A 13752-nucleotide genomic window follows, 5' to 3' on the forward strand; every position below is an offset into this window, starting at 1 on the left:
CTATCAGATATGTCGGGCCGGAACGGGCCCGACATATCTGATAAACCACTTCCAAAAATTCTTGGGATTTTTTGACCCGTCTAATCCCGGGTTTCCCAGAGCGATAGGATGCCACCTTAGTCATTTGAACTGTTGTTATGGAGTAATTAGAATATTTTAAAATGGCGAGCCTAAGTTTCTTTACATGGTTTATTACAGGATGCATATACAAGTATGCTTCGATAAGTTTATATATATATAAATTTATTAGTATTAGGAATAAGTTATATAAATTTTATTTATTTATTTATTGTACATTCAATTAAAAATGTCTAATGACATATTTCTTCCCCATTTAACAAATTTCTTGCATCTAGTGTATATAGCGTATATAATTAAAATATATATACAGTATATTATTTATTTTTTTCAGCCATAAAAATCACATTTTAATTGAATTCTAAATAATAAACAGATTATATGGGATACTTTAATTAAATTACTACAAAATGTAAATTATAAACAAAAATTACTACAAAATGTAAATGTTGATTAATTATTAATTCATCAAAAGTGGCCTGAGTGGAAGTAACGAAAAAGAAAAATTAAACTGTTATTACGAACAGAAGGGTGGACAAAGGTCTGTTTAGGCAACAAGAGTTTGAATGTCGAGTTATGAAGGCGATTTGCTAGCCAATTCAAGGAATAAGAAATGTATTCAGTATTCTTGCATTTATATCATCATTTATGATCTTATCCACTAATAAAAATTGATATAATGATTTGTCTACTTTGTAGTTAGTTAACAAGTAGAGTGTAATTTTTCAAACCTTTTACTTTTCTCAATAAATGATTTATTAAAAATTATTTTAGCCATTATAAAGCTGTTAAGATCATAAATGTGAGAAAACTGAATATCTTCCTACACTTTATAGTGGATGGCAAATCACCTTTATAACATAATCTTTGAAGTTTCACCAAATAAATACTGTTGTCTTAACCTTAAACTTTTTTTTTTTCATTACTGCTGTGCTACAGTTCTTGACGAATGAATGAATACCTTTGAAAAAGTTTATGGTTTCTTGGTAAGTCCAACAATAAGACAGAAGTTTAATAACATTAACTTGTATGATAAATGGTGATTCACAACTTAACCAGATTATTCTTCTCTAATAGATAAAACATACTGCTCAGCTTTTCACAACCTGCCCTCCTCCCCTATTCGTATTTTAAGCCAGTCTATTCAATGCCTATGGTCAAAATTTGTCCTATGAAAGACTATTTGAACTGATTCTTTGTTTTAGTTTTAAAATATTTCATACATAATTAATTCTTTCAGAATATTAAAGGTTGTGACTTTGTGTTTTCAGAATGTAGTTTAAAGATGATGGTATCCATTATTTAGAAGTAAATGTTATAGATGTCCTATATTTGAAGAGTCTGGAGATTGTAAAAAAAAAAATGTCTGTTAAGTAGAGGTATCCACTATTCAGGAGTGTCCATTAATGGAGGTTTCACTATATATATATATACACACATACACTTACACTAATGCTATATATTAGAAGTCATTTTATGAGTACTTACCTAAAATAAAAATTACTTGATAAATCCACATTCTGGAACATTTTAACATATCTAATAAAAATTAGAACTTTTTTAAAATTGATTTTAATTAAAAATTAAACTGTTAAATGGATTCTAAGTAATAAACTATTAAATGATATTTCATATTTAAAAACTATCATTACTAATTTTCATACTTTTATGAAAACAGGTATATATTCCATCATAATTATTTTATTTCTAACATATATTTAATACATTATATAAAAAGAGCTTAGCACATATAATCTAGCAAGAGCCAAAAAATTTAAATTACATCAAATCTATAAATTTTAGAATCAATCATTTCAATTTCTATAATTTAAAAAATTTGTTTTTTCAATAATTTTTTTGAATATATAAATACAGCTGTCCCTTGTTTTGTAATCCGACATGCTCAGTAGTCCGACGCACCTCCCATCAAGGTACCCGTCCCCATTATGTGTCTGCTTGTACAGAAGCAGACACGTAACAAACAGTTGGAGTATGGAATATTGTAGGCTACTGCTAGCAAAACAATGCCAAATATGTAATCACTTTCGATAATCTGGACACTTTTGGTAATCCGACACCCCTTTGGTCCCATACCTGTCGGATTATCAAGGGACAGCTGTACTTAAATTTATAAATGTAAAAATTTGATAGAAAATTACCTGGCTTCATCAGGATTAGAATATTTTTCTCCCTCACTAGGAATATAGACCATACTAGTATCTTCAATCTTGTAAATAGTATGATGTCCAATTACAGCAACTCTACGACGTTTAGTTACAAGAATAATATAATATCCTTCCAAAAACTTAATAAATCCTGAAATGTATTTTTAAATACATTTTTATTTCTGTGTTTGAAGACTTTTAAGATTTATTTTTCTTTTAATAATTAATATTTTAATTAAAAATATAAAGTGAAAATAATATTGATGTTGAATTATTTTGTTAATGTAACTTAAAAATCTGACATATACTGTAATTTTCCAGGCATAGTTTAATAGATATGTTAAGATTTTTGTTGATAACTTTTGTAGGCTTTATTATTTCAAGAAATACAATAAATTTGAATTATAGAATACAAATTGTACATAATAAAATTTTAAGTTGAATAATTTCATATAATTTTTTAAGTTAACACTTTCACACACATGGATGGCTACAGACATCTTTGGAATTTGTGCCATGTGTAAAAGATTAAAAATGACTGTAAACATGAATACTTTAGAATTATAAAGTGTTAAATATAATAACATATTTGTAATGTTAATATATTAATTTAATAATTTTTTTTACTTGTTTCTCTTGAAAATACAAAGTTGGTATCTTAATATTTATATAAGAAATCATTAGATAATTTGAAAAATATTCTCCAAATATACATCTTTTTTAAAATTTTTGCACAAGTTCTTAATCAGATCTGAAAAAAGTTTATTACAATTATATTGAAGTTATATTTATTTTTATTATTCTAGCAGTTATTTTTAGGATTCTTTCAACTTAATCAATATCCATAAAACTTAAACTTGACACCATATTTAAATAGGTAAGAAAAACTATTTATTCTAACACAATTGTTATCTATCTATATTTACATTCTAAAATACAGCTGTTGATATTCTTATAAAACAAAGAAAATGTTACTGAATAAAAACTTAATTTGGTTTCAAGAATTAAGCATTTTTCTTGTCTTACATTTTGTTTAAAAAAAATCTAATTTCATTAGTAAATCATCATTAGCATAAATCTCATAAAACTGAATCGTTATTTTCTTAAGTATTTCTTATTTTTGTGTATTCGTGTCATTATAATATTTAAAGTACATAGTTATATACAAACAGTAAATTAAAAATGTTTTAACAATTTAACTACCAGCATTTATATTAAATACTTCAACACTTTCTTTAATTTAAATGAAATCATCTCACCTACAATACCAAATGCAGACACTGTACGATTTAAACCTGATGATTTTTGTCCAGGTCTTGGTCTATTACCAACATCTATCATTGTAAGCAAGTCTCTGATTTCTTTATGAGTATATTCCATCTGAAAGTAAATTTAGGGTTTTCTACATTTAATACACAAAAATTCCTTTTATGTTAATTTTGTATATTAGTACACAAACAACATACCTTATCATCAATTACAATTAATTCTTTCAGCTCAGTTCTGTCAATTTTTAAAACTCTAAATTTTGTTTGAGTATTATTAGATCCAACCAAAAAGAACCTCTGAAAAAAATTGCATTAATATTTTTTAAAAAATATATAAAGTAATAAAAGTAAGTTATTATATATATCTGAGTATATTAATCAAAGTTAAAAATTTTAAATATTTTGTCATATTTTAATCATAAGACAAAATAAAAGCGATAAGTCTTTCACATGACATGATAGTTGTGAATACATCAGATATTTCAATGTTTGCTATTGCAACAAGTGAATGTAATGCATAGTGTATCATCCATCATCCACTAATGTAACAAAATCTCTGTATGATATCAGGTTAAGATTTACAATACTGATTTTAATATGCACACGAGATTCAGCTGTTTGAGGATCATCATCATTTGTACCAGATGAAAAATGTAAGAAAAATTTAACTTTGTTGAAATTTCATTAAAATATATTTACCAGAATATAAAATGCTTATGTTTAATGATTATGATAAATTAAATAACTTTCATTGCCTTTTTATTAAGATTTACATTCAATTTCGCATACACAATTGTATATGAATAAAACTATTCAAGTACACAATTGAAATTAAATAATAAGCTATGTAAAAACAAAGAAAACCATTTGAATCATTCATTCATTCATTCTTTAAAAAACATTGAAATATGTGAAGGATTTACATCTACATTTTATTCCCAGATTCCCTCAATAGTCATTTAAATTTAATAATATGATTAAAATTTTTAGTTATTAAAAAATAATACTTCAATCAACATTAGTTAATAAAATTAATAAACATCTCTAATATAAAAGAACCTAAACCGATGATTTTTAAATTAAAAGAAAACATTTTAAAATAGAAATTAAGCTTTCTAACTTTTAACACTAATTACATTTTATGAAATTATGATAGATTAGTATTACAATTATGAACTGTTTAACGAATGTTTTTATGATATAAAAAAAATAACATTTTCATATAACATGTAGCAAGATAACATCAGCCAAAGAATATTTATTTTACGTTTATAGTAAGTAAACTAAGAATAATATTATTTTCTTAATNCTCTCTTATTTTTTCCTGTCATTGCTGCCACAACACTTCAGAAAATAATATTCAATTTAAACTAGACGAATTACATCAAAAAATATTTATTTATAATTTCTTCCAAACATCTCGCGGGCCGGGGGTTGCCCACCGTTGGTCTAGGAGAATATAGATTTAACCTGAACAGTGAGAATGTGTGTGTATGTTGAGAAGAGATAGACTCTCAATCACCTTGTAAACGAATGCATACAATGGCAGTTGGAAAGGCATTACCTGGAATTGATTGCAAAAGAGGAAGGAATGGCCCTGTTGGGTTTATCATTTAATCAGAAAGGAAAAAACATATAATCAAACTCATTGACTTTCTAAGAAAGATATTAAAGAGCAAAGTAGCTCATGCTCATATTCATTTGTAAAACAACTTCCTGAGTGAGTGGCTCAGTAGTTTGTAATTTCTATCTTTTATATTAACATTGTAATTTGAATTATGAAGTATGGACTTTAGCCCCATTATGTATTAGAAGTGCGAGGAAGACTGATCCCCAAAAGGAAAAATGACGATTCCCAATTAAAAAAAAAAAGGAGGTAAGATACAGTGATGGGATCATCATCAAGATGGTGACTAACAAAGGGACTTAAGGAATAGACTGAAGTAATCCATGTTCATTTAATAAGGTTGAGTGAGTTCAACTGAAATAGTGCACAGTAGGTGTATAGGCTATAGAATAGCCATGAGAGTATTGTTTTTTAAAGAAATAAAAAAATTTTATTTATCAACCATGCCTTGAACACGTCCATGATCAACAGGTCGCCCTTAACATGAGTTGGATCATTCGCATTTGTAAAGTTGGGAGAGCGAAGACAAAGCCATTTGATTGTTTCCACTGTGTATATAATTGTAATCTATGTGAACTCAAATTTATCATGTTATGCGTTTTGCATCTTTGTTGTTAATTGTACTTTCCTGTACCCACACCATATGTATACAGAACTTTCATGATTCTTTTTTTTAGTCGTGAGATTAAACTGTTTTGTCATTCTTACTGTTATGTCCTTATTTTATTACCCATCAACACACACTGTATATCTCAATATATCAGGGTCACTACAATGGCTTTGTGGATGCATAAAAATACAAAAATTGTTTTGTTAGCCTTGCCTACTATTTTCAAACGAAATTAGTGTGTGGAATAAGAATGGCTTTGATGATTTAAATAATTTGAATAAAGCTCACAAAAGACATGAAAATCATAAATGTCACATTCTTTTGTAAAATTGAAGCAATTTGGAAATCAAAGCAGAAGAATTTAGCATTAGTAAACAATATAAAATAAATATTTAAAATTATAACATGATAGTTACGGTTAATAGATATAAAATATCTAAATGAATATATGTTTTTTATCAAAGCAAAAATTGGCATTTAGAGGGCATAGGGAATCTATTGAATCTAATAACAGAGGTGATTATATTGAGCTTGTTTATTTATTAAGTACATCAGATAATCTATTAAAAATACATTTAGAGAAGTCTACAGTTTTTACTGGCTTGTTGAACAAATGAATACAAATGGACCCTAGACCATCACTGACACACTATTAACTGATTTCCCCTGGAAGTCGGCTTCTTACAGAAACACAGCTTCCCTATTATAAAATGTCACAGCACACCACTGGGATTTAGTACAGATCTGCAAAAACTCTTTCTCTTGGTCAATTTAGATATAAGTATTTAGTATATAGCCGATATATTTTAGTCCTTAAACATAGTATCAGACAAAATGATTCTTCTGCCTGTATATAAACCTAGTATATTAGTTTAATGTACTCACTGTGCTTTTGCTTATTAAATATGTTATTTTGTTAACCTGTCCAACTGTCTTTATTCGGAGAACAGTCACCCTATTGACGGACTCATTGCACTTCCCCACTCAATGTTAGAAAAAGTCCTCCTACATAATTCTAACACAGTATAGCGACCCAGTGACAATTGAGCAGTCTTTACCGGACTGATGTCAGAAATGGGTTTAGAGCCATAGCTTGAACACTATTTTGTACTTGGCTGAAAAATTTAGGTTAATTGTGAATAACTACATACGGTAGAACAAAATGTTTAGTCCTGAAAGAAAATTACACATTCCCCTCCTTGACAAATAAGGAAATTATCTGATTATTAAAAAAATAATAATAAAGCTGAGATTTAATGATGTTGGCAAATAATATCAAATTGAGAATTTACTGATGTTCTATTGTAAATAGTACTAGAAGATGAAATATAGTATATAGTAGAAATATAGTAGATGAAATATCAGCAAGATTTTTAGGGTATTGTAAATATTCTAAAAATCTTGCTGATATTTAATCAAATTCAGTATTAAAAGTATAATATATATATATAGTGTGTTTTGTACTAAGTGATTAATACCGGCATTATTCATAATGCCTGGCCATTTTAAATAATGACAAACAAAATTAGACACTGTCATAAATTTCAGGTTTTTATATCATAATTTATCAGATACACACTATGAATACTGCTATCACCTGGGCAGGCAAAGTTATTCATAATGTCTGGTCAATTTAATAAATTAAACAATATTTATCAAGCTGAAAGCTGCATGGCAATTTTAGTCATTATAAATATTGCCCTATTAATCAATTGGTCCATAACATATATATTACAAGTAGAATACACAAATAATTTAATTTTAAGAGAAAAGAATAATATACAACTTTTTCCATTTCTGACTCTGCCTATGAACACTAAGAAAACCTTTTTAATCATGCCCATCATAGGTTTAGTCAGAAAAACAATTTTTAATAGTCAGATGGTGAGAGGGGTGGTCTCTCCTGGGTATGTTAGGCTGGAGCTTGATGTACCCAGGAGAGACCACTCCTGAAACCTTCCTGGAGTTGCTCACCCAAACTTCATCTAAATTTCCAAGTGTTATGGCAATGCCTTAATTACCTCAGTCATCTGGCATATTATTTAATTAAAAAGATACAATATTATATTTTATATCATTAATGATCTTTTAAATAAATTTTACCACTCTCACTGCAGACAGAGCTAATCAAATGTTCTTCTTGTAATCTTAATTCAGACCAAACTTCATTCTCACTACTAGAAGAACTAGCATTATCCTCAGGATTAGCATGAGTATTAGCATGGAACTGTGGTTTAGGAAATACTTCTGAATGAACCTATAGATTTGATTAAATATTTAACAATTAAAACATTTTCCAACAATTATATAATTTTATAATATATTTGTAAAATTTCATTAAACAGATTACATACAATCTGGGAGATAAAAATATAAAACAAAAGTTTGTTTTATGTTATAAAAAATATATACAGCTATGGCAACTTTAAAAAATATATTACTTCTTAGATCATTATATTAAAATATTAATTTGTGAGGGGAATCAGACTTCTTTTCATTCATTATTATTTCTTTTTATTTAGTTATGTTTGAGGATTTTTGTTTAGTTAATGACAACCACTTCAGACTTCAAACCAGAAAAACAAAGTTACATTGAAAACAAACATTTTATTCACTGCTACAATATTTACTAAATAATTACTAGGACTACAATTGCTGCCAGCAGGAAATGAATGCAAACAGGACTGACAGAAAATGCACATGTCAGGATACTGCTGAGTATAAAAAAAAAAGTATTCATGAAGTGGTTGAATTGAGAAGAGGTTTTCTTTAGGTTGCTCTGCTAGGAGAAAACAAAAAACACCAAGCAATAGTTTATTATTATTATTATTATTATTGCTAATTGACAATTTTTGCAGTTCTGACTTACTGATAATTAATATATCCTTTTTGAATTCATTACTAGCATTGATCTTTTGTAATTAACAATAATACCAGTAAATATGTACAATAATCAGTAAATTAATTGTGTATTAAATGATCCATTGGCATTTCTTAATAAATTGTTCATAATATTTATTTATAACTATCATTTCCTCCCTTTTTTTTGTTGTTGCCTGAAAGGCCAGATTTAAACCTCTCAAGAACACTGGTGTAAATTATAAATTATGAATAAAGTTATATTAATAAATGCAATAAAGCTTGTGAGTAAAGATGTTGTATAAATGCAATCAGTCAACGGTTAATTATAATATTTAGAAAAGATAATAAATAAATTAATTAATGTTCAAATGATAAAAACTAGATTTTTGTATTGAAAAATAAAAAAATATGAGCAGCTTTATCACATCTACTAATTTCTGACAGTAGAAATTAAGCCATTGTTTTATATTGTGTGAGGTTCTGGATGAGGTCCGAATCCCTCACTAAATTTTGTTTAAAAGTTTTCCAATCAAGAAAGGAATTTTGTAATATAAGCACAATGCGAATAAAAAAAATAATAGATGTGTCAGATGACCTAAGTTCATGTGTCAAACCAGGAAGACAAACTTTGGCTTGGGTGTTCATAAATAGGATAAAATTACGGCAAACTCACTCTGAGTTGCCGTAAAATAGTGCTATAAAATATTTCAATCAATAAATAATTATCGCAAAACTTCTTATAAGAAATTTTTGACAAGAGAGAAAACAAAACTTATAGAAATATGAGCAAAAGTTCCTTCCAAGGTTCGTTTAAACATTCCATCATCTGAGATCTAGATGTGGTGTCAGGATGTGTTGAGATTTGACCTTTCTCACACCTCTATCAGGTCTTGTTCTACCTGAAGACAAAGAAAGGACCAAATTGGGGAGGAAAGAGCAGAATTAGGAACCAATTAAATTGTTCAGTCCACGATTAAAATTTATATAAACTTGCATCTCAAGGTCCTAATGTGCTTCTCTGACCAATCTCAAACATGCTTCTCCAACCATTCATTTCAAAAACTGCTCTTTTTCCTGAACCATGTATCGTTGAGGCTTCAAGAACTAAGTGACCCTTTTCATCTACTTCATCAATGACTCCACCCTGGGCTCAGCACCACATGAACTCAAAGGAGTTAAACTATTGCTCCAGATCACAAAGAACATTTTTGTGGACCAAATACTGAAGAATTAACTATAAACAACAATTTTTTGTGACAATAAATGGGAAAATCTGTAAAGGTGTTTTGAGTCTAAATCCACTGGCATCCACAAATATGGTTCTTATCTGCAAATCCTTCCAGGGTTCGGTTACCTAACCAATTAGATATCAGGCAGCAACAACAAAGCCATACATACTTACAATTGTATAGTAACATTCATAAAACTTGTACTATAATATATATATATATATATATATTAGAATACAAGTTAAATTTGCATCATTTAATAAAATAAGGCAATTACTATTCATTAATAAAAAGTTGCATAATGAACATCAGCATTTTATTTATGGATGATACTTTTTTTTTTCTTCGAAAAAAATGAAGATAATCAAAACTTATATATTTTTCTAATAAAATTCAAATTAGAATTTTATTATAAACTCTAATCTTAAAATTAAAATTTAATTACACTATTTTAACTAGAAAAATAACATGAAAATTAACCTGTAAATTTTCTAGAAAATTTTCTGCAACTTCAACAGCTGTTCCAGTGGTACTTTTCATCTGTGGATTCCAACTTGGAATTGTTTTAACTTGTTCAATTTTTTGAGAATCAACAGATGTCATTTTCTTCAGAGGACGTAAATTATACTGTAGTGTGTGAGTTATATCATAACTGTAACTATTAAAAATTCCCATCTTATTAACAGCAAGTAAAAGAACTATTTTATTATCTGTATTTTAAAATATTCTTTTTCCATAAAAAATGTATTCTATTCTCTTTATAAATTCTATTTTTCTAAAGTATTTTGTTAAAATAAGCTAAGAAGATCTAACAACAGAATAAAATAAGCTTGATTCTTAACTACTTTTAATCATTTTAACTCATAATTTCAATTTTTAATAAACAGAACAACTTTCCTCATATAATATTAACAATAATTTATATTAATTGACAGTATACAAATATTTAAAACATTTTAATTCCAAATAAGAAAATAAAATCTTCATAATGATGTAAATATCTCAAAAATTCTTTAGATGTATTCAAACAACTAAATAATTATATTAGTTTTTATTATTATAAGTCACTGTCACTATGTTATTTGGCAGAGTTAAATTAACTAAATAAAGAAAATTTTAAGTAGACATTAGTAAAAAATTAATAGAAAAGCATAGATTTTTTTGTTTTCTAAGATATTTTATATATATATATAAATTTATTAGTACCATAACATATCATTACTTAAAAGTTCAGGTTTAAAATACAAAAAGCCAGCAATTTCTAACAGAAAAAAAAATATGTCACCATGATTATTCTGAATTATTATTAATAAAGCCATTGTTTCTTTAAACAATCATTTGTGAAATATTAATTTAGTAATTTTAAATTTAAGTAGTAGTAATGCTTTTCTGATGGAATGATTATTTACTCCAATAATCTCAGTAAATATTCCAATTAATTGTCAAGTGATGATTATTAGTACAACTAACAATCAGCAAACAATTACTCAATACATCTCTAGTTGATACATTATAAAAACAATATATTTTCAAAATTTTTTTAGATTAAAAAAGTATTTAATGAAACAAAATCAGTTATTCAGTATCTTTTTTTAGTTTTTAAAAACTATATTTTTGGTTCTTCTATTTAAAAAGATACTTTGGTATGTTATTCATTTCCTAAANCGAAAAAGAAAAATTAAACTGTTATTACGAACAGAAGGGTGGACAAAGGTCTGTTTAGGCAACAAGAGTTTGAATGTCGAGTTATGAAGGCGATTTGCTAGCCAATTCAAGGAATAAGAAATGTATTCAGTATTCTTGCATTTATATCATCATTTATGATCTTATCCACTAATAAAAATTGATATAATGATTTGTCTACTTTGTAGTTAGTTAACAAGTAGAGTGTAATTTTTCAAACCTTTTACTTTTCTCAATAAATGATTTATTAAAAATTATTTTAGCCATTATAAAGCTGTTAAGATCATAAATGTGAGAAAACTGAATATCTTCCTACACTTTATAGTGGATGGCAAATCACCTTTATAACATAATCTTTGAAGTTTCACCAAATAAATACTGTTGTCTTAACCTTAAACTTTTTTTTTTTCATTACTGCTGTGCTACAGTTCTTGACGAATGAATGAATACCTTTGAAAAAGTTTATGGTTTCTTGGTAAGTCCAACAATAAGACAGAAGTTTAATAACATTAACTTGTATGATAAATGGTGATTCACAACTTAACCAGATTATTCTTCTCTAATAGATAAAACATACTGCTCAGCTTTTCACAACCTGCCCTCCTCCCCTATTCGTATTTTAAGCCAGTCTATTCAATGCCTATGGTCAAAATTTGTCCTATGAAAGACTATTTGAACTGATTCTTTGTTTTAGTTTTAAAATATTTCATACATAATTAATTCTTTCAGAATATTAAAGGTTGTGACTTTGTGTTTTCAGAATGTAGTTTAAAGATGATGGTATCCATTATTTAGAAGTAAATGTTATAGATGTCCTATATTTGAAGAGTCTGGAGATTGTAAAAAAAAAAATGTCTGTTAAGTAGAGGTATCCACTATTCAGGAGTGTCCATTAATGGAGGTTTCACTATATATATATATACACACATACACTTACACTAATGCTATATATTAGAAGTCATTTTATGAGTACTTACCTAAAATAAAAATTACTTGATAAATCCACATTCTGGAACATTTTAACATATCTAATAAAAATTAGAACTTTTTTAAAATTGATTTTAATTAAAAATTAAACTGTTAAATGGATTCTAAGTAATAAACTATTAAATGATATTTCATATTTAAAAACTATCATTACTAATTTTCATACTTTTATGAAAACAGGTATATATTCCATCATAATTATTTTATTTCTAACATATATTTAATACATTATATAAAAAGAGCTTAGCACATATAATCTAGCAAGAGCCAAAAAATTTAAATTACATCAAATCTATAAATTTTAGAATCAATCATTTCAATTTCTATAATTTAAAAAATTTGTTTTTTCAATAATTTTTTTGAATATATAAATACAGCTGTCCCTTGTTTTGTAATCCGACATGCTCAGTAGTCCGACGCACCTCCCATCAAGGTACCCGTCCCCATTATGTGTCTGCTTGTACAGAAGCAGACACGTAACAAACAGTTGGAGTATGGAATATTGTAGGCTACTGCTAGCAAAACAATGCCAAATATGTAATCACTTTCGATAATCTGGACACTTTTGGTAATCCGACACCCCTTTGGTCCCATACCTGTCGGATTATCAAGGGACAGCTGTACTTAAATTTATAAATGTAAAAATTTGATAGAAAATTACCTGGCTTCATCAGGATTAGAATATTTTTCTCCCTCACTAGGAATATAGACCATACTAGTATCTTCAATCTTGTAAATAGTATGATGTCCAATTACAGCAACTCTACGACGTTTAGTTACAAGAATAATATAATATCCTTCCAAAAACTTAATAAATCCTGAAATGTATTTTTAAATACATTTTTATTTCTGTGTTTGAAGACTTTTAAGATTTATTTTTCTTTTAATAATTAATATTTTAATTAAAAATATAAAGTGAAAATAATATTGATGTTGAATTATTTTGTTAATGTAACTTAAAAATCTGACATATACTGTAATTTTCCAGGCATAGTTTAATAGATATGTTAAGATTTTTGTTGATAACTTTTGTAGGCTTTATTATTTCAAGAAATACAATAAATTTGAATTATAGAATACAAATTGTACATAATAAAATTTTAAGTTGAATAATTTCATATAATTTTTTAAGTTAACACTTTCACACACATGGATGGCTACAGACATCTTTGGAATTTGTGCCATGTGTAAAAGATTAAAAATGACTGTAAACATGAATACTTTAGAATTATAAAGTGTTAAA

General features: G+C 27.0%; 1 protein-coding gene across 1 annotated transcript in view; it reads right to left on the minus strand.

The window, feature by feature from the left end:
- LOC111618610 (polyphosphoinositide phosphatase-like) overlaps nt 1–13752 on the minus strand; it is a 72618-nt gene that overhangs the window by 44360 nt on the left and 14506 nt on the right. The window contains exons 5-8 of the mRNA XM_023360166.1: nt 13171–13327; nt 12500–12550; nt 10320–10497; nt 7852–8005 (exon numbers count right to left, since the gene is read on the minus strand). Of these exons, the coding sequence (XP_023215934.1) occupies nt 7852–8005; nt 10320–10497; nt 12500–12550; nt 13171–13327 (540 nt within the window). The remainder of the gene's footprint in view (nt 1–7851; nt 8006–10319; nt 10498–12499; nt 12551–13170; nt 13328–13752) is intronic.

Source organism: Centruroides sculpturatus, unplaced genomic scaffold (assembly GCF_000671375.1).
Source record: "Centruroides sculpturatus isolate CEXI.00-Female unplaced genomic scaffold, Cexi_2.0 scaffold94, whole genome shotgun sequence".
Lineage (NCBI taxonomy): Eukaryota > Metazoa > Arthropoda > Arachnida > Scorpiones > Buthidae > Centruroides > Centruroides sculpturatus.